At 47.1% G+C, this 27,660-nt stretch overlaps 1 protein-coding gene across 2 annotated transcripts in view; it reads right to left on the bottom strand.

Moving 5' to 3' along the window:
- Positions 1-27,660, bottom strand: part of Ac76E (adenylate cyclase type 2 Ac76E) — a 508,349-nt gene that overhangs the window by 273,341 nt on the left and 207,348 nt on the right. For both annotated transcript variants that reach the window (XM_089581917.1, XM_089581916.1), the window contains 2 exons: positions 11,910-12,269; positions 10,469-10,618 (listed from right to left, as the gene is read on the bottom strand). In XM_089581917.1, coding sequence (XP_089438043.1) covers positions 10,469-10,618; positions 11,910-12,269 — 510 coding nt within the window. The remainder of the gene's footprint in view (positions 1-10,468; positions 10,619-11,909; positions 12,270-27,660) is intronic.

Here is a 27,660-nt window from a genome sequence, read left to right as displayed (position 1 = left end):
TCTGCAGATTGTCTTCATGCAAAGTAAAGGGGTGGGAGGGGAGGGGAGGGGAGGGGGGGGGGGAATACGTCGAAGACGCAGTGAATTAAAGGCGCAGTGTAGCTATGCAGCGCCGGTTTGAAAAAAAAAAGAGAAAAATTAACATAGTAGGTGCCACATAAGTCTTTGTGCCTCGCACTCCTACCACGAAAAGCCTTTTGTGATAACTTGCCGCTTTTGACAAGCCGTTTCATCGCTTTCGAAATAATTTTTTTCTCTGTACTCGCAGTTCATTTTTCTTTTGCACATGCAGTTATCTTGCGCTTCGTTAGCTGAATAGGACCAGTCCTTGATAGCGTTTTTTATGCATTGCTTCCTTATACGCAACCTGAAAAAAATAAAACTGCATTTTAGATTCAAAATTAAAAAGCCAGCCAAATGAACTTCGTTTTTCCTTTGAAACTTGGAACTTTTTTTTAATTTCAAATGGATAAACGAAAGCGCTCCATTTCGATAGATATCAGCTGCTATTGGCTTCCTACGTTTGAAAGCCCAGGCCACCTGTAGCAGCGAACAAAGCAAGTCTTTTTAGCCCGACCCGCTAAAAAGGTTTGAATGCAGTTATTCAACTCTCTTCACAGTGCATCTGTCACCGCTTTCCCTTTTTCTTTGCTCGTTTTTCCCCCTGTTCTCTTCCAATCTGGACGGCACCGGGGTGTCTTCTTTGTGTAAAAATATTAATGTTCTAGGCGTAATCGAAGCTGGTCGAAGTATGATATTTATAATGTGATCCTCCTCTCTTTGTGCAATCGTAGCCTCATTTCATGCTGTGCAGTTCAAACATCGGACTGACAAATGCCCAAAACTTCGCAGACAAATGTCCCTCACGGCCTTTACTGCTTCTATTTCGCTGGTACTGACATGGGTGAACGAGGCGCGAAAGGATGGCTGTGATTCTGATTTACAGAGCTCTGGCTATTGCCCTTGCACTATCGATTATTATTTTGCAATGGGAAAAAATTCTCATGCGTCATTTATTGCGCCACGTTCCCGGGACGCCACCTCGAAAAAAGGAAGCTTGCGTGAGAACTTGATTTATATTGCCTCTCATTTGTGCACCAATGGCGGCTGTAGAATTCACTGCGTACTGCTGCAGCCGCTTATCGACTGCGCTTAGTTTCTTTTCCTTGACGTTGGTTTTAATTTTTATTCTCACGTTCTATCCCTTGGCGTGTCTTAAAACCGTTGGTCATGCATCGAAAGTCTAAACGGACAATGGTGTGATTTGCTGGAGTTTCAATCAAAGCATGCGCAGTGCAAAACCTAATCCTACAGCAAGTGCTGTTTTTCCCAAGGCCGAAACGTGCGACTACCATAGTCACAACGTCACAAACTTCGCTCAATTGGCCCATTTATCAACGCTAACGGGAAGATGGATTGCGCTTGAGATCACTGATGTGGAAGGTATGAATCACATCGAGGCGGAACGCATGCCGAAAGCGGAAGTTGTAAAGACTGGTCGTTTTCTCCAGTTTTCTGGAGCGACAGAGACAAACTATCAGGGAAAAAAATGAATATCTTTCCACCCGGCTTCTCACAATCAGCCTGTATGTTTCCTGCTTAGAGCTCTGAAACTCCGAGAAATCATTACTCGATGCCTCTAGTCAGCAAAAGAGCAAGCAGGGAAAGACGGATCTGCCGCTGTCGTCACTGGTCAAAGTGAAGTCATTTTAAGTACTCAGCGAGGGTGACGTGCTCTCCTGAAATACGCGCGATAATATTTTCGCGAAACTTTGTACTGTTTGTTTTTTCATGCTGAAAGCCGCCGGCAGGCGCTTTATCACTTAGAGGCGCGAGTCGCGACAAGGTTAATCTCAAATGATCGCCGCCATGCTCGACGGCTTCTACAATGTTCAAGATTGTTGTAGTTTCTTTTCGAGCCTCATCGCCAATGTTTCTTGTCAGCTTTAAATAGAGCGCGGATCAGAGCGGTAGGGATTCTGCTCGACGACCTCCGAACACGTTTGTCGCTACCACCGCCGCCGCCGCCGAGCTGGACAGTTCTTTGCGGGCGCAAATCCACCCAATAAAGAGTGTCAATCATACCACATTCTACTCGTCTATTGTGCGAGGCACTGTCACCACCACGTGGCATCTGGGAGAGGTGTTGGCGAACAGAATCAGAATGAGATTATTGGTGTAGAAAAGAAATTATAACATGGACTAATTTGTACAGGACCATGCTTCACGCACAGACCATGTACCGGACAACCCCTGCTAGCCGTGACGCCGGCCCTGTTCGTTTCTCACTGGAGAACCTGCCACACCAGTCAATCGAGCTCGAGACCCTGCCGTAGCGCACCCGATAGCGAAAATAAGCTTCAACGTCTACGATGAGCCAGCCACAGACGTCGACCGCGATCATCCTGCAGCAGCCGCGGGCGTCGCCAACTTCAACGGCTTCCCAGGCGAGGACCCCGAGAAATGCTTTCACCAATTTTAGCGCGTGGCATCGTTTAACAAGTGGAATCAGACAAGTCAGACGCGACTTTTTCTCACTGGAGGGCTCAGCACGCACGTGATATGAAAACTACGAGTCATTGCTAAGGACATGAGAGCCGTTCAAGAAGGAGCTATTTAAGGTGTTCACTAGCATCGTGAGGAAAGAAAGGGACGAATGACTCCTTGAGTCCAAGATCCAGCTCCCGAATGAGCCGGTCTTCGGTTATGTCGAAGAAATTCCGGTTCCACAGATCCACATAAACTGCAGTACTGGTACTGACCCAACAAATAAACAAAGCCCTGCACAGCACTAAAATTGCTATCGTTGTTTCCCTAGACGTAAGGAAGGCATTCGATTCTGTTAGCCACAACATATTATTAACAAAGCTTCATGACTATGGATTCGGAGGTAAAAATCATCGGCCCCTTAAATGCTACCGTTCAGACAGACAGCAACGAGTAGTGAAGAATGGCGTCGTGCCCACAACTCAATCTGTAGTCTCAGGGGTACCGCAAGGCTCAGTTATTACACCTATTCTTTCACTCTCTGTTGAAGATTTTACTTTCATTTTATTTTACCCCGAAGCATTAATGTACGCAGACGATAGGGCGCTAATATTTCATTTCTTTAATCTTTAATTTCAAATTGATGTGGTATTTTCGTCTCGCAGAATATTAAGCGACATTTGCCGAGCTGTGCAGCGGAAGCGAGAGGCCCTACTAGGAAGGAGGATCGGTGGTGGTTGTACCACAGCAGACGTAGAGAGGAGGGTTGAGTGCATCGAGGGTGTTGTTTATAAGATTCCCCTTTCTTGCGGTGGGTGGTATGTTGGCCAGACTGGGAGATGTCTAAACGAACGCCTGAGGGAGCACCATAATTCTTTGGACAAGGCAGCCGGTTCGAATTTGGCGCTTCGCTGCAGGCAACCTGAACACACGTGTGCCCCATTGCTTCATCAGACATCCGTCATCTTCAAACATAAGGATCAGATAATAAGGGAAATAGTAGAGGCATATCACATTGACAAAGGGGGTACAGCATGCATTAGTAAGCCCTCATTATCACTGGCTAACCGCGAAATCACCTTTTTGGAGCATGCATTTGTAGATATGTAGATTTAATATTTTCAGTGATGATGCAGTGTTTTTTTGTTCTGTTTAGTGCTTGGCGGGAATGCTATATATGTACACATGTGCGTAATAAATCGTCAGTTGCAGCGCTCGTGTTGTCGTGTTTGTTCCGTCCTCGTGTTTTTTCCGCGCTGTTTTACCATGGATAGTAATAACCAACTTGCCCACCTTTCTGTACTGCTAATCTTTGTTGGTGAAAGTTCAAATGAGCTCGATGATGAAATTAACGAGGAGGTTCAGAGTGCATTCATGGTTTGAAAAGAAATCAATTAATATAAATACTGACAAAACTAAACACATGGTATTTCAATCGAGAAAAAAAAACAGCTAAATTTTGATTGGTTTAATTTATTCCTAGAGACTGCCCTTTTACAGCGAACAGCCTCATTTCGATATTTAGGGGTAATGCTTGATGCAGATCTGAACTGGCAATCGCATATAGACGAAGACAAAGACATAGACATAGACATAGACGAAGACAAAGACGAAGACAAGTCCCCTTGTCGAAACGTTGGCTCAAGCAACCTGAGGTTTTCCCCTCCCTTGTTCATTTTTGTGATCGCAAAGGACCATCAACCACACCCTCTCTCTACCATGGACTCCAATCGCATATAAGTAAGACATGCTCGAAGCTAGCTTACGGTTGTGACATGAAAGCACGAGCTGATGGGCGAGTTACTAAAAGTCCGTGAATGTTTTGGCGCAACGGTTATCTGAGGTACTGCACAGCATCATGAGGAAGTACATATAAAACGTAATTAAAATCTATTAGTGGCATCCAAATTAATGCAATAAGAATCATTACCTTTTCAAATACAACGGAATCCACTGTTTCGCCCGATGCATGTACTTCCGCTGGACTTTGTTCATGTATTAAGTGTTGCTGACATGATAATAGAATAGCACTACATGATGGCCCCCTTGCATTAAGCTCATTTACCTTACCAGCACGCAGGACAACAGCTGCAGCGAGCAACTGCTTTAATTTACCGGCTTCCAGGAATGGTTATCTACGAAGGCTATTGGAATTCCAGGGCGCGCTCTTATGCAATTCTATACCAACAGAAGTGAAAGCGGCAAGCAATTTTTCTGTGTACATGAAGCGCTTCTTGTTCAGTAGAGAATAAAAACAGAGAGATGCCTTTGACATTGTAACTCTCTGTAGAATTAGTACATGGCTTTTTAATTTCTGCATTTACTTTTTGTTTTCTTTTTATCACTGTGTTAGGGCGTGCCAAATTTTCGGTACCTCGATCAACTGGTCCTGTTACCAGCCAGTCAGGCTACGGGACCAAACACGTTTGGTCAAGTTAAGTGTAACATATGTATGAAAGTGTCAGAAAAAAAAAGTAAAGCGCCTCTTTTGTTGCGAAGACCCCAATATGACTGAGGAAAAGAAAGGAAAATTTTCAATGCACGGAGTCAAGAACCAACTCTTCGCCGGCCTCGTACGCCAGCCGCCCAAAACCGTTGCGGAATTCACGCAAGAAACCTCCATGATCAAGAAAGCCCTCGACGCCCGGACTCGGCAGTACAAGCACCCGGCTAAAGTCAGTGCAATTTACCCGGACGCGACGACCGCCGCCGGCGATAACTCGCGGAAAGTTATCCTCGAAATTGTCCGCTAGGAACTGCGACGACTTCTGCCGTCTTCCCAGCAGCCTCAAGCAGCAACAACTCTCATGGATGTGTTACGGGAAGAAGTGCGACAAGTGCCTGGCACTCCGACTCCAAGAGCCACAAAACCCCAGGTCATGACTTATGACGCTGCGGTGCGCAGCCAAAGACGTCTTGCCAGTCTGCACCAGGGGCCGCATGCACCGGCTCAGAGACTCCACTTGCCCGCCCGCTGCCCTCCTATTTTGCAATCCCAGCAAAGAAGAGCAGACCTCTGGAGGACACTCGGCCAGCGCCACTCGCTCTGCTTCCACTGCGGTGAGTCCGGCCACATCTCCCGGCCCTGCTCGTACAGATTAATGGGCCTTCGGGGTTTCTCCTATGACGCACAACGACCACGACGAGGCCAGCGGCCACACGTGGTAGAAGCGTACTTGCGTCGTGCCGACTACACGCAAGAACGCCCCTAGGTGTTCCCGTTGCCGTCATGTATGCAGTTTGCATTGCCACGTCGCAGCCACGCAACCGCTGTGCAAGGAAAGTCATCCAGCGCGCGTAGGAGAAACTAAAGAAAGCTACCTCTGGAGGTGGGGTTGCTTTGTAGCAAAACGCCGAAGATCCTCCACTGATATCGACGCATGAAGACGCCGCATCAGCTACGGCGACATCGTAAAGAAGATAAGCCCAATAGCGATGCAACGCAAGTCGCAGACGACGACGCCAGCCAGAAAAGCCTCAACGGCTCGCCCGAGCCCTGGTTCCTATATCACTATATTTCACCGAACTCCGAGGCCAACGTGCAATTCAAGGGTAAGGACCACCGATCTTGAAGCGACATTCGATGGACGCAAGGTTACCACCTTGTTTGACACGAGAGCAGACTACTCCGTCACCAGCGGACCCTTTGCCGCCCACATGACCAAAGTCGCGACGGCATGAGACGGCCCGCAAATCAGTACACTGCTGGAAGACACCTTATTACGCCATCAGGACGATGCATCACATGAGTGACCGTCAACAGACGCACCTATCCCGCGACCTTTGTGGTCCTGCAGCAGTCTTCCCACGACGTTGGGAATGGGCATCTCGACTGAGCATCAAGCTATCATCGAGCTTCGCTCCCAGCTTATCACGGTTTCGACGGACGAAGCTTTACCACCGAAGACAACCCTCGAACATTATGTCTTCCTAAGTATCATCGCAGAAGTGAGCGTCCCACCTGGGTCAAGCGTCATTCTTCCCGTGGGTGCCGTGTACACCGAGAACACTGAAGGCATCATTGAAAGAAAAACGCCTTTGCTATTAGACCAAGGAGTTGACATCGCAAGAGGCATCTCCAGTTTCCGCAAAGAACAGGCTCAGGCGCTACTGAAAAAGCTCAGCGAAGCATACCGACACATCAACAGAGGCACGAAGATTACGTCCTTAGGCATCCTATCCGACGTTCCAGACGCCTTCGCCCTCTTCGATCAATCCACCGAAGAGCCACCTAAGGAAGACCACACATCCACAGGCTTCTTCGAACTTGCAGCAGATGTTTCTCGGTGTCGTCGAAAATTCGACAAACGCCGATTGCCAAACATCGCATTGTAACTGACAACGTCAGGCCTCTCCGTCAAAACCACTACCATGTGTCGCCGCGAGAGCGTCAAGCCGTCCGCGACCAAGTGGAAGAAATGTTTTGCGATGACGTAATCCAGCCGTCGAAGAGCCCCCGAGCGGCACTGGTTGTTCTAGTGAGAAAGAAAGACATAACAAGAAAGGCGTCTATCCTTTAAATATACCCTTTAAACGTCTACCCTTTAAAGATAGGCTAGATCGATTTTGCCACGCTAAGTACTTCTTGTCGATGGATCTGAATAGCAGGTACGGGCAGATTGGAGTCGAAGAAAGATACCCAGAAAAGACTGTGTTCATCAGGCCGGAAGGCCTGTACGAGTTCATGGTCGTGCCATTTCAGCTTCGTTCCACGCCAGCCACGTTTCAACGACTAATGGACTCCGTATTGGCCTTCTTTATCTAGACGAGGCTGTAATATTCGCGAGAAACTTTGGCGAAAATCTGCAGCAGTTGAAGATGGTACTGGATGTTGCCAAATGTACTGAACTTACCCTGAAGCCTGAAGAGTGCCGCACCGCCTCCCAGGAGCTGCTGTTTCTCGGTCACATCATCAGCGTACGCCCCGACCAACAGAAGACAGTTGCTATGGACCAGTTACCGCAGCCTGACAGCCCGAAAGCCGTCCTCATATTTCTGGGACTGCATGCGTATTACAGACGGTTTGTCAAGAATTTTGCACCAGTTGCCGAACCTCTCACCAAGCTTACAAGGGCAGACGTGTCATTCAAGTCAATCGCCTCAAGCGGAAGACTTCAAGGAACTTCAGCAACGTTTAGAGTGCCCACCGGTCCATGGGCGCTTTGACGAAGACGCCGAGACCAAAATTCATACCCACTCAAGCAGCGCGGACCTGGGCGCCGTCCACGTTTAGGAAAAGGACCGCTTGAAAAAAGTAATCGCGTAAGCTAACCGTTTTCTTTAAAAGGCAGATGCTACCTATTCCACGACCGAGAAGGAGTGCCTCGCGATCATTTGGGTGACTTATAAATACCGCCCGTACGTGTATGGACGACAGTTCAGATAGCGATCACCACGACCTGTGCTGGCTTGCCAATTAAAGAACTCCTCCGGTCGCCTCCTTCTAGAGATTCCAACGTCACGGTGGTCTAAAAGTCTGGGCTGAAGTACTCCGATGCAGACAACCTGTCACGAGCACCCGATGACGCGCCACCAAAAAACGACGATGACAACGCCTCCTTGTAAACGCTAAGAGCCAGCAACTTAACACAACAGCCGCCTTCGGACCCTTAGCTACAACACCTTATTCAGTACGTGGAGAGCAAAACCGCCTGACAACCTGAAGTTTTCAAGCGCCAATTGCCGCCATTCTTCTTACATAAGGACGTTCTTGTAGAGAAGAATTTTGCCGTCAACGACGAATCAACAGCTGGTCACTTAGGTTTTACCCGCACCCTACACCGCACTCAAGACAAATAATATACTGGTTACGACTGTCCGCCGACCTCGCACGGAACGTAAAAACCTGTCGAGATTTCCAGCGACGAAAGACACCACCGACCAAGCCAGCAGGACTTCTCGATTCAATACCAACAACAAGGCCATCTCAGCAGATCGGCATTGACCTCCTGGGCTCATTCCCGACGTCGACGACTGAAACAAAGGGATAATTGCGGTGACTGACTACGTGACTCGCTACGCCAAAGCCAAAGCGCTACCAAATGACACAGCAACAGAAGTCGTGAAATTTTTCGTGGAATGCATCATGCTGCGACACGGCAACACCGAAGTACTCATCACGGACAGGGGAACAGCATTCATGGCAGAGCTGTCGCAAGCCATCCTTCGGTACAGTCAGACAAGCCACCGCGGCGGACAACTGCGTACTATCCGCAGAAAAACGTCCTCACGGAGCACTTGGACAAGAGTATCGAAGGCATGCTTGTCATGAATATTGACGTCAAACACGAGACCTGGGATTCCGTATACAGCATGAACTGATGGGCGCGTTGGTCAGACATGATTTGTAGTGCAACAGCGCAACGGCAGCACTGTGTCTCGTCCCTTCTCTTCCTGCGGCCTCGTGCCGTTGCGCCCTCCTCTACATCGTCTGCGCAATTCAGGAGACCACCCAGATGACGCCTTTTCGGCTATTCCACGGGAGGGAGGCTACCACAACACCCAATGCTATGCTACCAAACGTCACTAACGAAGACAACCTCGACGTCGCCGCCTATGTTCCGTGCACACAAGAAGCGCGACCGCCTGCAAGCCTAAGGATTACGTACAAACAGCGCACCGCCGCCCGACGCTATATTACGCCGCCGCTACATCTCCGCCGCCGGCACGCGGAATACAAGCCGGGTGATGATGTGTGGGTTTGGATGCCCGTTCGCCGCCACGGGCTGAGTGAAAAGCTTTTACGCCGCTACTTTGGCCTCTACACGATCCGTCGTCGAATCGGAAACTTGACTACGAAGTCGCTCGCGACGGAGTCACAGAATCTCTGCGGCGCCGCGCACACACATGTAAAGCCGCATTATGCCTGCCGACGGACTCTGTTTTTGCAGACTGTGTTTATTTTTAATTGCCCGTGTTTATTTTGAGCCTCTTTTTTTTTTTTCGTTCAAGCATAGGGACGATGCATCTTTGAGATGTTAGTAATGCCGCGAAGCTTTACAGTGCTTGTTCATGCTCAAAGACGCCGGCACGTGGCTTTAAAACTTTGTGGAACGAGACGCGACCATGTTTGTCTTGCATGATCGCAGCCACGCGCGGCGGCTTCTGCATCGTTCAGGATTGTTGTAGGTTCTTGGTTCTTTTGGCGCTTTATCTCCAAAGTCCCTTGTCAGCTTTAAATTGGGCGCGGTCCAGAGCGGCAGGCATTCTGTTCGACGGCCGCCGAGCACGCTTGTTGCTACCGCCGCCACCGAGCTGTTCATTTCTTTGTGGGCGCAAGTCTGCTCAATAAAATGTTTGAATTGAACACCATTCTTCTTGTCCATTGTCCACTGGCGTTGTCAACACCACGTGACAGTATGGGGCTATGCACCTTAATCCCTATCTGTCGGTAACGTGGAGTACAAATTTAATGAGGTATTTGTTTCTCTGGCTGGACGCATGCGGGTCATTAAATTTCATGCTTGGTCGCAGTGCTTCCTGCTTTGCCACGTGTTAACCGACTCCGTTTAAGGAAACAAAACCAAATATAGTCGCCAATCGCGTGCCTGAGTGCTTGCTTAACTACCTTCAGGCACGACTTTTAAAGAAAAGAGGCTGCTTTGCGAGAATGCACGTCGTTCTCTTCTTTCTGTTTCGCTCTCAGTTTTAAATCTGCACGATGTCCTCGCAGCCGCACTTAAAGCTTCAGTTTAGCGTAGCCTTTCATCCCACGCGCCCAAGAACGTTGTAAAGACGACGGCGCCACCGCACGCAAACGGAGCAGTTTGTAGACTGCAGTGGCAAACTTTCGCGCGTTGCTGCGCTCGCGAGCACAGGGGGCCCATTTATCAGACAGCCGGCTGCTGTTCACGCCGCCGACGTTGCTTTTCTTAGTTTTTTTTTCCCCTTCCAGTTTCCCGTATGCGGCACGCTTTCTGGTTCCTCGGCGGGCAGAGGGCGTGCTTAGCGCCCAGTGCGGCCGCGTGCAGTTGCTCCTTACCTGCTGCTCCTTCTCGTACTCGAGCTTGATGCGGGCCTCGATGCATTCCTGCGTGGAGGCGAAGCTGCGGCTCTGCGCAGCGTCTCGCATGTGCCGGTGGTACCAGCCCACGGCCGTCGCCATCGACAGGAACAGTGCCCCCGCAGCCAACTGCGAACAAACATGCGCAACGCTACCCTCTCGATTTCATTTTTTTTTTTGCCGTGTCCTAAAGGGCCCCTCTCGGGCGATTTAGAGGGCAGAGGGTTCGATTGATACATTCGATACCTATCCGACCTAAAGCACAAAAAGTGAAATCGTAAGCATTTACGTAGAACAATAAATGACTAAGATGAAAGTGGCTAGTTAGGAGCTTTTGGAATGCACCGAGAATAGAGAAAGCGTAAGGTTCACTGCACTGAAAAGTGAGCGCGCAAGGCAGCTTTGAACATGCTATTACGACGACAGCAGATGAACGCGAGGGGTTTGGGTTCTGATACCGCTGGTGGCAACCACGCTGTTTGCGACGTCCAGAGAGTACCACGCACAGCTGTCACTGAGAAGAAAGTAAGAATGTGTTTGTGAAATTTCGTGTCTGTATCGTCTTTTCGTACAACTCGCTTCTAACGCTTTGGTACGACTTGAGTTGCAAAGCTGCCAAAATCGACGCTTTGTTAGGGTTTTTTTTAGTAATGTGGTTTCTTACTCCACGTTGAGTACGCGCTCATTTTGTATAATAAATGGGTTTTCTTTCATTTACTCTATATGTGTTATTATGCGCTGTTTCGCGAAACTTTGGCTTCTCTCAATGCGAGTACGCAAGTGCTACTGATTTCATTCCCTTTATTTGTGCTTTGTCCGTTTAGAAATCACTGCCGGGTTCCCGCTTTTCTGGTTTATCGCAAGCTGAAAGACAACGTAGGCATTACGTGCGCGCCCAAAGCCCTCTATAACGCGGCCCTCCGTAGATGACCACTTGCGCTTGCCGTATACGGCAGCATCGCGCAAATGTCGTTTTCCGAAGGCTCGACAACAGCAAGGCGCGAGGCCTCTCGTCACTTCCCGCTACTTCTTCAGGCAACTGGCGTAGCCCAGAGTTATTGGTTCAGCGTGCAAGCCCATTCAGCATGGGCAATGGCCCAGACAGAAAACACTCCGGAACCTATTGCATTATTATAAGCAAGGTCCACTCGATGCGTCGGCGAAAAACATTCAACGCTTGTGGGTGAAGACACTATCCTTTTATCTTTGCTGAAGGGACTGCTCGATCATTGCGATTCAGGGTACGGCTTTAGGACGGGCACACGTGCCCGTAGTTTTAACGTCATGCGTTGTTTTCCATGAGCTTAATTTGCATACATGTCTTAGAGTGCCCCCCCCCCCCCCCCCAAAAAAAAAAAAAAGTAAAAGTTAAAAAGTGCGTTCTTCGAGATCGGCCGCAACGGACACACAGGCCACCGACCTGGCATCCGAAGTGGCGCGTGTCCCAGTCGGCCAACAGCGCCGTGGCGACCAGCAGGCCGGCCGAGGTCCCCGGGCCCATGAGGAGCGCGGCGATTGGCCGCAGCGGCAGCAGCACATGCAGCAAGAAGGCGGCCACGAAGGCCGGCGCCAGCGGGTCCACGGGCGAGATGTGCTCTTTGGCCACCGTCCAGGCCAGTGTGGGGCCCGCCAGCAGCAGCCATCCGACCAGGCCCAGGGGAAGTGCCCAGCGGCTCAGCAGCACTTCGGCCGGCACCAGCGCCAGCAGCACCAGTAGCGCAAGCGCAACCAGCAGCGCCACGCTAAGCACCACGAAGCGCCGGAGGTCCTGGGCGAAGTCCTGCGTCCACACCATCGCGCCCGGTAAACAAAGAGTTCTCTACTGCCGGCCCTAGCAGCTCGGCCTATGCACTTAACGTATCGTTAAAGTGTTGCGAAACACTAGCAGCATCGGTGAAGCAAGCACTTTTATTTGACTCCACTGCCTCAGATGCAGGTTCCGTTTTGCCCTTCACTCTACCGTGCAAGCCAATAAAGGAGAGCTACTCCCAGTAAAGGCAGCAGCTGCAAATCTTACCCCACTAGCGCAGTTAGTAGTCCTAGCCGTCGATATGGGCTCTACTGTGTGCATACTTCATGCTCAAGCACTATCTGCGGCATCAGCCAGCGCGTGTTTTATAGTGCCAAACGTATGTACAGCATCTTCAAGGAGGTGTTTCTTGAATTGCCTCTCCCTTTGTAAGTTTTCTGTAAAGCAACATCACCCTTAATAAATTACAGTATACGATGAATAAACGACGGCGACGCGGCTATTTTCTTATTGATTTCTAAGGCGCGAAAAGCAGAACAGAGCACGAAGGTAGACAACAGCACGAAGAGCCACTTCCAACTACTTTATTATGCACACGAACCGTACATATCCAGATTTCGTCGGCACATTCGCAAAAAGATCGCCAAAAGATCAAGATCGACATAATGAAGCACGATCCAGGGATCTCTTCTCAGCTGTGTACAATACAATTGAAGCGTCGCTTATGCACTGGTGCCTTTCTTTTTGATAAGAAACGCTTCCGACAGCTCCCTGGTTCCGTGTCTTTACTTCTACCCAGAATGCGCACGTCAGTGTAGCATGGGTCACAAGTACGGGACTCGCATTTTTTAATGTGCTTCGGTAAATGTGTTCCTTCTTTCACGTGCTTTACACTTCACTTATGTTCCCTTGTTGACTCACTGACACACCGGCCAGTTTGTCCTATGTAGGTGTGGCCGCATGGAATGGGAGAAATCGGCAGGTGCTTCAATGAGCGAACAATGGATATTAATTAAAATGTAGAACGAATGAACGAAGGAACAAATTTAGCGAAGCACATTACAAAGTGCGAGTACCGTACTTGTGACCATGCTACACTGACGAACGCATTCTCGGTAAAAGTAAAGACACGGAGCCAGGGAGCTGTTAGAAGCATTTTTTATCAAAAAAAGAAAGCAACCCGCCGCGGTGGCTCAGCGGTTATGTCACTCGGCTGCGTGCCCGAAGGACGCGGGTTCGATCCCGGCCGCGGCGGCTGAATTTCGAGGGAGGCGAAATTCTAGAGGCCCGTGTACTGTGCGATGTCAGTGCACATTAAAGAACCCCAGATGGTCGAAATTTCCGGAGCCCTTCACTACAGCGTCCCTTCATAGCCTGAGTCTCTTTGGGACGTTAAACCCCAATAAATCAAACTAAAAAAAAAACACTAGTGAATAAGCGACACTAAGTTGTATTGCAAAAGACTAAGAGATTCCTGGTGCGTGCTTCAGCATGTCTGTCTTGATTTTTGGACGACCTGTGTGCGTATGTGCCGATGAAAGTTATACGAAGTCTGTTAGAAAAGTATCCGACTTTATTTTTTTTTTTGCGAACATCTGATGGATATGAAACAAGCGCGCTTACAGCAGTCAACCTTGAACCCTCGGGCGCATGCACGAATTTTTTCCCGCCTGCCGATAGCGTCAGTCGCTGGCAAGCAGCGTTTGAGTGAGGCAGTGCGCAGTGCTCTCGTCGGTTTTTTGTTGCAAGGAAAATGGCGGAGCGAGAGGAGCAGCGCTACTACCTCAAATTTTGCCAGAAACTTGGCGATAGCCAAGTGGAAACCATTCGAAATGTTCAGACGGCTTTCGGTGATGATGCTATGAGCAGCACACAGATTAAGCAGTGGAGCAACTGGTTTAAAGACGGCCGCACATCAGTGGAGAGAGAGCCACGCTCCGGTCGGCCATCAACATGCCGAAATGACCAGGTAATTGCCGAAGTGAACGCTGTGGTGATGCGGGACTGTTGTGTGACTATCCTAGAAATTGCGGGAGAGGTAGACATCAGTAATTTTTTCTGCACATTCCATTATCACCGAAGATTTGGCCATGGAGAGAGTGGCAGCGAAATTCGTGCCGAAGCTGCTGACAGTGGAGAAAAAGCAGCTTCGTGTTGAAGTCTCAAAGGAGATGCTGGATTCCACAAACAGTTACCCTGACTTCACCGACGCTGTAATCACTAGTGACGAGTCTTGGGTGTACGGGTACGATCCGGAAACCAAATCACAGTCGTCACAGAGGACGCATTCCACGTCATCAAGACCAAAGAAGGCCCGCCAAGTGCGCAGCAATGTCAAAGTGATGCTGACTGCTTTTTTGACTCCCTCTGTGTGGCACACCACGAGTACGCACCCCACAGGGTCAAAGAATGACTAAAGAGTAACAGAGATGTCCTCCATCGCCTACGTGGCGCTGTGCGGCGCAAGAGACTGGAATTGAGGTCAACAAGAAATTGGCGCATTCCTCGCGGCATTGCTCCTGCACATTCCTCGCATTTGATTCAGACTTTTCTGGCGAAAAACCAGACTCCTGTAGTTCAACAGGCTCCTTACTCTCCTGATATGTCCCCCTACGACTTCTGGCTGTTTCCTAAAATCAAGAGGCCATTGAAAGGAGCGCGATTTCAGAAAAGAAAGGACATTATGGCTGCAACGACAGCAGAGCTAAATTCCATTCCGAAAAGGGCCTTTTCGGAATACTTCCAACAATGGCAGCACCGCTGGGAGATGTATATGGAGCCCCAAGGAGACTAATTTGAAGCTTATTACGTTTCTAACGCTCCAGTTATGCCAGTTTTTTTTCTTCGGCCAAAGGTCGGATACTTTTCTAACAGACCTCGTACGAGGGGGTACCCAAAAGAAACCGGACTTATTTTTGTTTGAACTTATTTGTTCACATTTTAAGCACAGACCTTCAATCTCCTTCAAAGTATTCCCCACTTGCAATGATACGCAAGTCAAATCTTTCATTCCATTTTTCAAAACATTGTTTAAATTCAACTTTTGTGATGCTTGACAGTGCCTCCGTCGTTTTTTTTCTTCACCTCAGCAACATCAGCGAAACGCTTTCCATTCACCTATTTTTTCATTCTAGGAAAGAAAGAAAGTAGGACGGGGCAAGGTCGGGAGAGTATGATGGTTGAGAAATAGGGGTCATGCCATTCTTGGTCCAAAATTGTCGTAGAGACAGGGCTGTCTGAGCAGGGGCATTGCCATGATGGAAAAACCAGTCACCCGACCGCCACAAATCAGGCCGCTTCCACCGCACACTGTTGTCCAATCTTTCCAAAACATCCTAGTAGAAAGCTTCGTTAACTGTCTGACCCTGCGGAGCAAATTCTCAATGGACGACTCCTCTCACGTCGAAAAAACAAATCAGCATTGTTTTGAGGTTTGGTTTTACCTGACGAACTTTCTTGAGGCGAGGTGAATTTGAAGTTTTCCATTGGCATGATTATTGCTTTGATTCAGGATTCGATTCAGGAACACTTGAGTTGTCCCCATAGCATCTTCCTTGTACGTCTTTCTTAATATTTCAAGAGTTTCCTTTCAACTTTCTCCGAGCAAAAATCAGAATTTCACCGGCGCACGCTGTTCACTAAAATCAGCCATTGCAAAAACGACATTCACACAAAACAGTCGTCACTCTAAAACTATGCCTAAACTAGTCTGACCTCCTTCAACGACGGCACTCGGTTTACTGACTCTGGAATGTTCGTTCTATGCGCTCCTAATGGCAAAACGCGGTACCACAGAAGCTTTGCCGACCAAAAAATTTAGTCCGGTTTCTTTTGGGTACCCCCTCGTATATGTATGTTTCATGCACATAATAAACTAGTTGGAAGTGGCGTTTCGTCCAGTTGTCTACCTTCGTGTTTTGCCCTTTTTTCGCGCCTTAAAAATCAAGAATGAACCGAAACCAACTAGCCCAACAGCAGGTTTTCTTGAGGCCATTTTCATTTGATCACAAATAAAATAAAGCAACAAATGGTTACTTTATAACTTTCGTTGATGGCCGTCGTGCTTCTCAAGTGGTGTGGCGACATGGTGAAAAACTGCTTAATTCAACTCGCAAGGATTATGACCAGGTTGTCGCTGGCTGTAGACAATAGTGAAAGCGTACCTCTTTCTTTGGCACTTGAGGCTGGTGAAATATAATTTTTGAAAATATTCAAAATATTGCGAATCCTTTATTAAAAATACGAAGCAACGAATATTTGCATAGCGCAATCCAACACTGTATGCTTTTTAAATGACGCGCCGAGAAAAAAATTTTTCATACAGTTCGTCAGCACGAACGTATACGTGGAAATTCACGGCTTCTGTTCCTATCACTAATAAGCTTTCTTCTCAATCGCGTTTAGAAATTTCCAGCCGCTAACGGCAAATGAAGGACGTACAAAATGCATAACGTTATGCATAATGTAGAAGAAGTCAAACGATGAAGAGACATATGCGATTTTAATTTGTCATTGGTAACTACAGAATTATGCTAACAAATTTAAATATGCAAACCACTTTATATTTCTCTTGCCACTAGAACAGTAGACAATTCCAGCTCGACTCAAGCCGCCGCGGTCACTCAGTCGCTATAGCGCTCGGCTGCTGACCCGAAAGACGCGAGTTAGACCCCGGCCACGGCGGTCGAATTTCGATGGAGGCGAAATTCTAGAGGCCCATGTACTGTGCGATGTCAGTGCACGTTAAACAACCCCAGGTGGCTGAAATTTCCGGAGCCCTTGACTACAGCGTCCCTCATAACCTGAGTCACTTTCGGACGTTAAACCCCCATAAAATTATAAACCATTATACGAGACAAGAAAAACGAGTGTATTTCTTGCACCACTAGATAAATACTATTTTGTGCGCATTTCGATACGATTATTAGATTTGTCTATCACGTAATGGCTGTTACTTAGCATGTATAACATATGCTACCAAAGATTACGTGTACACTGTATTTGAAATAAGCCATCGGAACGCGACGTTTAAGTTCGCGTCACGCGCCGATTTCCACAGCCCACCACAGCACCACGCTAGAATCACCTTCTTTCGCGTCGTATCTATCTGATCTTTGATCTTATTTTCGTGCTCAAAGGATGGTACCGAAACGGGATCTTCACCAGACAACCCTTTTATCTTTCAGTGTCAGTCGTTTCGCAAGTTTTTTTTTTGTTTTTGTGTGAACTGTTTTGAGCAGAGGTGATCGCAGCTGCCTGCTTCTATTACGGCTTCACAACACGTCCTGGCACTGTAGCCTTGATCTAATTTGCACCGAAGCTGCCGAGAACTCTTCTTGTCGTTCGTCCTTTGATCCTGCTCGCTTCGGGACCTGCCATAGATGCCCAACTTTTCTTTGTTCTTTAATGATCTTTTGACGCAACTCTGGGAAGCTACCGAGAAGGTACCCGATAGGCAATTCGATGCAAAATGCGCCTGGCGATTTGTGAGGAGATTCTCTTTGCCGTTTTCTTGTTTGTTTGTTCTCCTAAAAAGGGAAAGATTTCGGTGAGAGTTTGTGCAACGTTTTGTTTTCTTTTTGAGCGCTTAAAGGATAAAGTTTGGCAGGTCACGGCAGTTTGGTAAGGGGCCGAACACTGTTGTTGCAGGTCTATTTCTTGTAGCATCCCTCTTTGCACGAGCACTTTGCAAGTTATGCCTGCAGGGATTCCGTTCGTGTGCTTATATGTAAACAGTTCCCTGTATTACGCGTAGGCGTGCTTCAACACTGCGATCAGGAGAAATGTCTCCAAGCAGTGTTGAAGCACGCCTACGCGTAATACAGGGAACTGTTTACATATAAGCACACGAACGGAATCCCTGCAGGCATAACTTTCGCAACTGAGATATTCAGGTGTTCAGGAAAATATAGAAGAATTTAATCAATCGAAATGACCTGAATTTTTTACACCACCACCGCATAGGGCTTTCGATATATTCAGAAGTGCTGCATTTTGAAATTCGGTTTGCTTGATGTGTAGAATCTTGTTCACAACTCTAATTTCCCCTGTTACAAAGAGTGACTGTTTATGTTGCGCACCACTTGGCCCGGCGCTTAGTTTTTGCTCGAAAAACGCATGTCCGTGCTTCTTCTCGTCGTCTTCATCATGCCCAATACGCATTCGAACAGCCCTCGCGACAGCTTCTGCTACTTGACACCAGTTTATTTTGTGCCAACATTGTAAAAAACCTCCACGAACTTACCGCGGGCCCGCAGCGAGCTGAAGTCGTTGCATCACTACCATGCGTGCTCGCGACCAAGAATGTGTACGTGTGGTCTGTTGAAGATTGAAACCTCAGAGCGGCATGTTGCAAAGAAAAGCCCTGGATTCATTAAGAGAGGATTGTGTTTCTTAACAAGCAGCGAATCGCTAATATATAGGTGTTTTCAAAACTCTTTTTCATAGACTTAGAGTGCCGATCTGCGCGTAGATCTGATCTGCATCTGTCAGCACGGGACAGGCATTGCTTACACATAGTGCTGGTGTGGCGCGTTCGTTGTCTCATGTTGAACTGGGCGTTGCGCAGCATTGTTTTCGTGAGTGATTATAGTGGTTTATCTTGTTCCCATTGTTGAAATATTAGGATTTCTAAGCAACATTCTCAATCTACATGCATCTAGTTTATGAGCTAAATCTTCATGCTTACTTACTTTAAAATCATACAACGAAAAAGAATTGCTGTCTTTTGCATCATTGAATTCCTTAAATTCTAAGCGTCGATTGCCACGGGCCAGGGCAATATTTAATGCCTGTAGGATAACTTATAATGTAGGCCACAGTTTCGGCACACGGCAACTCATCAAGCTTGTAATTTTTATTGAATATGGAGGTTCCTGACAGTGTTTTTCTCTTGAATGTAGTAAAAATTTCGCCTCCTGATTTGGCGTTTATCTTCTGGAACGAAAATCAATCAGCGAGGCCAAACATTGAAGTAATGCGGTTTTGTGAAGCACAGTACTGAGCACTTTCAGAGGAAGTAACAACCCGTCAGCGCTAGAGTAGGGAAAAATAAATTCTGTTCGCTTAACAGAGGCCACACATTTGAGGTACTAATGTGTCGTCCCAGGAATTCAGTACTTGGGAATCCAACGCTTTTTCAGTTAAATTAATGACACTCATCCATCGCATTATGCCCCATACAATTCCATTTCTCAGTGCCCACGAATTGAGTAAACGACTCCTTCATGCCAGCGAATGACCGGAAGAGCTAGTGCTGCAGTTGTCAGCGCACTAAGGATGTCTGGTGGTGAATATCGCATAGGTAGTGTGTCTACGGCAAAGAGAACTGTTGTAAGCGCGTAAATATATGAGCGCAATAGGCACTCCCTCCAACATCGGTTCCTTTGGCGAGGAAACAGCACAGGACAACGCAACCAGTGGAGACAGAAGGCAAAGCCGTCTATAAGACGCATTATATTCAACACGTTCTCATTTCGAGGATACATCATGCCGAACTCATCGTTGACAGGCGAAGAGAATCCAGTGCGAAAGGAAATGAATTCGTTGCGTGATGTAGCCTCAATAAGAAAAGACCACTGACAGTGAGGCAGGCGATGTCGTCTGAAAAGAGCGCTGAATGCATTTAAACGAACTCAGCAAGTAGAAATAATCACATGCTTAATTCAACTATCGTTGCTTGGTTGGTTTATTGGGGTTTAACGTCCCAGAGCGACTCAGGCCATAAGGGACGCTGTAGTGAAGGGCTCGGGGAATTTTGATCACCTGGGGTTCTTCAGCAAGAATCGCGCTTTTGAAGAGACATCACCTTCGTGAGCTCAGACGTAGTTTATTTGAGCTACATGAGTTAAAGAGGATTAACACAGGTGCCTATGTAGAAGATATCACTACCATAAAAGCCTGTTTCTTTCTCTAGAGTCTGGTGGAATAGGCCTTGTTCACGTATTCGTGAATCAGCATGTTTCGCGTTTTTTCTTTAAAATCAGCAAACCACCCCTTTTTAGTAGCTGCGCTTACAGACGTCTTAGTGCTCATTTGCTTTTCCTATTCGCACCGACTGGACAGATTCGTGAGGGACCTTTATGGGGATTCCTTAACGATGTTGCTGGCACCTTCAATAACCTCACTGTGCGTTTCCCTTTAGATTACCTGTAAAGCCTCTCCCGAAGGCAGATGACTCAGGTTCTGAATGAGTATTTGTTTCCTATACCGTTGTATCGGCAACTTTTTCTGGAGTTTCTTGACACAAGTGTTTTAAACCGTGTTCATGGAATGTGCATTTCATTCGTGCCATGGACGGTGAATTGCCGCCTGTGCAATACGCCAGAGACCATTGACCATTGTATTATTCTGTGCAGTGATGCTATATTCTTTTGGGACATATTACAGCGAATGCTTAAGAAGGACATTGAAATCACATCCTCCAGTATCCTTTTTTGCCTGTTCATAAAAACAATGTTGTGCCATTTCATCTATTTATGTTGATGGGACTATTTGGTCTCTGGAAGAGTCGTATGATGGAACGCCACTCCGAATCACCGCGGCAATCGAAATACTTGCTCTGTCAGCAGTGCGGTTTGGTGTGGGGACTCTGTACTGCCCTGGAAGATCCACCTAGCTGGCTCCCCTATCTAGATGCATGTGTGTGCCTCCCAGACCTTTGATGTTTGGGAAGATGGGGATGTGCGGAAGTGTGATGGGCTTGTATTACACAGCCTGTTGTTTTGTGGCATAATCATACTCATATTTTCCTTTTCAGCACTATTTCCAGTTAAAAAAAAAAGAAAAAAACCTACGTGGCCTAGTCTGTAGTTTTTCGAGTTTTTGACCCAGGGTTCATGGGTTCGAATGACTAATATTGTGAAAATTTTTCCTCACCTAAAATAAATTATTTTTAATGTCGTTCGAGACATGCAATCACCTATAATTCATATTACAGGTCCACTTTTCAATTGTTTCCATTCCACACATACACGCATGACATGGGTTTTCTGCAGCAAAACCACCTAGACGATGCTGGGTTTTCCGCTGAACGGAAGCCTTGACACTGTCGCGTTAGAAGCGAGCATTTCATTAATTCTCACAACATGCTTGAACAAGCCGGTGCCGTGTTCGGTTATAAACTGGCATTGGCAAACCTGTGATCCATTCATTTCTCGGTTCTGCCGATAACGTACGTGTGTGGAAAGAATTATAAAAATAAGTTTGTTTTTTTCATTTTTCTTAGTACATTTCCAATCAGCCTTGTGCGGAATGCACGTGCTCATATACGCGGCTTGTGGCGCCGGTTTCGGAGCGAAGAGACTTTCGAAGAGCCTATTGTCCGATTCCTGCGGTAGTGCATGAACATCAGCAATCAAACAGCCGATCCGTCCTGAAATCATCAACAGCTACTTTTTGTCGGTTCGAAAACCAATGAACGAATTTTCATTGGCAAGAGCATACGTTCACCTTGATATAGAAGAAAATCCCTCCCTGCCTCCATGACAAACATGCAAGGCTCCAAAAGAACCGCGTTTTACTGTAGGTATACCTCACAGATTATTTTAGTACGAGTTATCCCTCATTCGTTGAGTCTTAACTTTCTACAAGGAATTGACTTACACATGTATACATATGCCAGCTGGACGAGATAGAGCTTAGACAACCTATATAGCTGCATATTCGTCTGCATCGGATTTGAAGCAAAGCTGTCTCAGCAGTTTTTGCCTCGCGCACTCCAGACGGATCCTCCGTGGGAACCTGGAAAGAAGTGTGCTCTTATCGTGCACGATTGCACAGCATTTCGAAAAACGTCGCTTGGGCCGACCCACCGCTTAACTGAATTAACCAGAACCTGCTTGTAGTTGTTGGATAGTTATTATCGTAACTGTCCCATAGTGGCTGTCCTTAAGCGTGTGCAGAGCGGAAAGCGACTTCGGCATCGAAACAGTCACATGAAAGCATCGTGGAAGTAACGCACACAAACAGATATATTCCACCTCCAAAGGTTAAACTTTTATTGTACAATGCACTATTCCTCTCACACATAAACTATTGCCAACTAGTGGGGGGGGGGGGGGGGGGAGGGGGGGGAATACAACGAAAAGAAATTTGCAAAAAATCCTGACATTGCAGAAAAGAATGTTAAGAAATATTGAAAACGTCCCCAGAAGTCACCCTTTCCACCATTTGTTCTCGAAGTATTGTATAATTAATATAGACGGCCTATACTCACACTGCTTGTGTTCACGTTATAAGTTTGAAATAAAAACCAACACCCATTGTCTATTACGGTTGGCATCTCTTTGTACAAGGACACTACCATATGAGTATAGAAGCACACAGTCTTCGTTGATAAAAACGTTCAGGACAGATTATGGACGACAAATGATAAACACAATGCTACCGCAACTGAGAATACTACCGCACATAAACAGTATTACTCCCGAGATAACTTAAAAAAAAAACTGAAATTGCTTTTCTTTCACAACAATCCGTTCATATGATGGTGTATTTCTCGCATTTCTATATATGTACGCTGTACCCTTCTTTGAGCAACGCTTTTCTGATCATACTACAAAATGCGCATTGTTTTTCTCAGTCTTTTTCTTTACTCATGTAACGTTTTTTTTTCAAGCTTTTTCAGGCATGTACTTTCACTTATCACCGGTGTCTCATGCAGTTCAATTAGAATTGTTTTGTTTGTTTTCCTTGTACAAGCCGATCTGACTTTGTAAACACGGTATTTCTGTATTGTGACTTGTGCTGTTCTGATGTCGCTTTGCCATTATTTTTATTTTTATTATTATTTTTATTTTTTAAATGTTTTTTGCTTCTTCTTTCTTCTTTTATTTCTTGAATTTCTGTACTCTGGAGACCTGGGAACTAGTCAAGCTGAATTTTCAGCTTTTTTTCCCGCACTCCCTCACTTCATGAGCGAAATAAAGAATGTATTTATTTATTTAAAAAAATAAAGCACTCGCCCAAAATTCGATATTAAAAAAAACTGCATAAATTGAAGAGTATATGCTTGAGATGGCGTGTACTGCGCCGAAAATTTACACTATGAAATCGCTTCACACGTGCAGTAGGGCCGAATGCATCACTTCCGTGCTGTTCCTGACCTCAGTCATCGTTCTATCAGCTCACTGTTCCACTGAGTTGCTAATATCGACTAGCACACTCTGCTATGCCGTGCCAGTGCCTCTGACACGCTGTGTACGCCGCGGCTTTGCAGCTACGGCGCAAATAGCGTGCCGGACGCGCATCTGTCACGAGCCACAGAAAAAAGAAGGAACCGTCTTGAAAAACACCACGCAGCTCATAAAAGATCGTAAAGAGGCGTAAGCAGCACTTTCTTCGTAGCACACGCGTTGACTCTTCCACTCTTCGCTAAGCCCCAGAATAGTGCAAGCAAGCTCATGTCCGCACCAACGCATGGGCTTATGCACGTGCCTGCCCTATACCTCCAGAAATATACACTTTGTACAACTCCGGCAAGCCTCGTGGAATATGCTTCAACTGGTGTTAAATATATGCAGCTCATGATAAACAGCCTCAAGCAAAGGACAACTGAAAAAATGGGCTAGCGACGTGCAGGTTCACCGATCGATTTCTAATATTCCTTGTAGTCGAGGAGACAGTCTACGCAGTCACCAATATCGGCTGACGTAGACGGTTGGCTGCGGCAGATTGTGTACGTGCACCTGGCACGCTATGCGCACCACAGCTTTAGAGCTGGCGCCTGCATAGCGTGCCCTGCAGACAGAGTTTTTCGCAAGGTCTCTCGCTTCCATTCGACAGCACAAGCACGCACCTTCCTGTCCGATGCGGGCCGCGTGTCGCGAGTTTCGACCGCATCCGCTAACACAGCGCGCAAATGGGAGAATAAGGGCGTGACTCGCAAATGAGCTGATTTGTAATGAAGCACTTTTTTCTCATTAAGAGCTTTCTTTATCTTTTTTTTTTGCGCCCGTTGCCACCTCTGTCTGTCTAGCAGTTTATTCTGCCTGATATTTTCTGTCCCCTATAAGAAGTGTTACCGTACTGGAAGACTCAACAGGCCCCGTGCACACCCTTCGCTATACGTGATGCTCATAGAAGGATACTACAGCATGCTGTGTTTTCCATACAGTGAATTCGCCGCTGCAAGACATGGCAGTTCCGTTTACGCACCAACAATGTAGAGAAATCGATGCTTGCGGTTGCCTTTGCGCTCTAGCAGAATTCATGCCACGACGGGCTAATCAGTCATGCGAATGAAACTAAGGTTCACATCCAAAATTCGCTAAGGTTCACATCCAAAGTTTGCGCCTTCAAGCACCTTCTCGGTACACTAAACGTCTGTCGTGCGCTCCATGTCTCCATGCCGTGCCCGTGGTACCCGAAATCACAGCCATTGTTCATAGTGATGCACAATGTTTTTTTTTTTTTTGGCGCATTTTAAGATTATGCAAATTTACCTCCTGTCAAGAACCGCCCTCTTCGAAGCACTAAGCTGGCCACGCTATTATGCACGTCGTTTTTTTGTCATTCCAAGCCCGCGACGAGCACGAATAACCAATTATGAGTTGATTAGCACATTTAGGCTAATTAGCGTTCTAATTGGTACGTTACACCAGCCACCCGATGAAGTGGGCTGAAAATCCCTCATGTTGCTTTCGTGTGCTGCACTTCTTTCTCTCAATAACGGCCGTCGATTGCAGTTTCTCAAAATATGCGACAGTGTCCTTTTTCAATCGGTCGTTGCGCCATACTTCGTCGCATACAATAGAAAGCTCCCTTTCACGAACATGATATTGAGTACAGCGCAAAATACGCCATCGGACAGAGCTTAGCATAAATATTTTGAGTTCTGGTGAGACAGATTTAGAAGGGAACACGCTAAAAATGGCTACTAATTTGTTTCAAGGTGTTTATAATTGGAAGAAAAAACGAAAATCCGCTGAGCATAGCTGACGCTTTGCTGGCGGTTTTACCAAACCATTTCATTTCATGTAACATGATCCCTCCAGTCTGAATTATGACATGCCCTGAGTGTGCGGTGCTATGTTTCTCCTGATGAGAAAACAAGTGATTTGGTGTTTGTGCGCTGAGCCGCGTCGCCGCCGTCACTATAACCAAGCCAGACTATAAATAAATGATTAAATTAATGTAAACACTGCCCAGACTGGGATTCCAACCCGCGGCGCGCGAACAGATTAGTTTCCCTGGCCACTACACGACAGCACTAGGCTATCGCCGCTTCTTTTTTTTTCCTTTATTGAACTAGGCTATTGCCGCAGCCTACCACGCGTCGTGTTAAGCTGCAGCACACTCTCGCGCTATGCATTGCACATCGTCGTCTTCATCAGATAATACTACTATCGGACTAATATCGTCGCCAGACGTGCCGACGACCCAGCAAGGCGAAACTATGAGCCTTCAGAGCCTGAGATACCGACAGAGCTGCGCTCAAACTTCGCATTAGGGAGTATCGTAATGATGCTTAGAATTCTCTGGATGACGAAAGCGCAATACTCATGAAATATGTCTCAGTTGTTTGCTTGTGCACAGCAGAATTTTGTGAACTAAGAGCGCCGTGCCTTCCACGACCTTCGTTCTTTTTTGTGTTACTTGTATGAGTCAGATCTCCTAGCACTATTCTCGCCACAATGGAAGCAAAAAACATTTAGATGCGTTCAATTGGATTGATGCAGGGGAAATGCGATAGCATTATTCTTGCATTTGCCAGTATATTCCAATTCTGATTCCATTCCAATTCCGAATCGTAACTACACAAAATGTGTCATACTGTTAGACCACGGTGAGTTCTCATACTACTAACGGCGCTGCTGCGCAGCGGTTGAGCGATGCGCCACTGCACCGGTAGGTGGCTGTTTCTAAAACAGCCACCGATGGAGGGGTTGCGACCCGGGTTTCTGTTCACGAGCAACGCGAGAAGGAAAAAATCTGGCAGCCTAATTTCTTCGCAGATTGTTCTTGGGAGGCTGGCTATTTTGCACGTAGGCCTGCTGTTGTTCGAGCCATTTTCTTCTGAGTCATTTTCACTTTTCCGGTGTCATTCTTCGTCCGGCGTCTCCCTCCTCTCCACAACAAGTATTGAGAACGAAAAGACACGGTATGCAGGTGGCAGGAGGGAGAGAGGGAAATCTCCCTGAGCACCACTTGCTACGGTTGGCATGTGGCGGCTTCACAAGACGCCGACGTCGCGTGACCTAGTTCTATCTGGAACACGCCATGAAGCAACTGGAACCTGTGTTCCACATAACCATTTTCAGAAAAAAACGACTAGCTGGCTGTTCAAGTAATACGAACGTGTTCCAGATAAGTTCCACTTATAAAGGAGAGAAAGGGGCTGCAAAAGTGTGTGCCACTTAAAAAAAGACGAAACGACCATCCTTCCAGATAAAATAAATGGGACAGAGACTTTAATCGGATCTTCTGTGGAAACATGACAGTTTATGTGGAACCGAGATTAAGAGTGTACGAATAGCTCTGTCAATCCTGCCCTTTGTGCTATAGTGTGTGCCCAATTTTCCAGAATTAACTGTACGTTTCTCGCGCACTAAACTTTCCTCGCGCAAAACTGCAGCGTAACAAGTACGACGCGAATTAAAGTGAAAATATGAAGTGCCTGCAGGAAGCACCGCAAATGGGGATGCCCATAATGTTCCGCCAACACTAAACTGTTTTAATTGTATCCAGATAGTAACACAAACTGGCTGTGAGAAAAAGAAAGGCGCAGTAGCTGTCTCACTTCTCCGTGGGCCCCACACGCCGTGAGGGAAGAGATGAAGCAGGGAGTGAAAAGTAAGAGAGGAAGAGGCGCCGTGTAGTGGCGGGGCCCCGGATTATTTCGACCATCTAGGGTAGTTCAAACGTGGACTGACATGGCGTATCACACGGACTACTTCTGCATTTCACCTCCATCGAAACGCTTCCTCCACGAACGGACGAACTCGTTAGGTGCATTTGGGGGTCCCGTTCTACCTGTCACCCTTTTATAATCCCAGATAACCCGTAAAATGTTAGAAAACAAGTAATACGTCTTTCAGTACTAGTGACACTAATTCATGCGCATTTCGTCACTGATTTCAAATTGCCGGTTTTTACGTCCCAAAGCGACTCATCGCTAACGAAGAACGCCGTAGCAGAGGGCTCCGGGGTTTCGTAACGAGCGCTGCCATCCCCAGTACACGGGCTCCTTTTGCGTTTCGCCTCCGCCGAAACGCGGCCGTCGTGGCCGAGATTTAACCCAGGTCCTACTTCTTCAGGGATTAAACACAAGCCACAAAATGATGGGCATGGACAAATAAACAGAGTGGTACAGTGATGAGAGCAAATAGCCCGACGATTCCTCGCAGTGACACCTCAAACCCTCCCAGGTGTTTATTTAGTCATCAATTCAGTCATGGTAGGCGCCGGACTGTGGTCTACT

Source organism: Amblyomma mixtum, chromosome 3 (assembly GCF_055824585.1).
Source record: "Amblyomma mixtum isolate Tamu chromosome 3, ASM5582458v1, whole genome shotgun sequence".
NCBI lineage: Eukaryota > Metazoa > Arthropoda > Arachnida > Ixodida > Ixodidae > Amblyomma > Amblyomma mixtum.
This window is presented reverse-complemented; position numbering and strand designations above follow the sequence as displayed.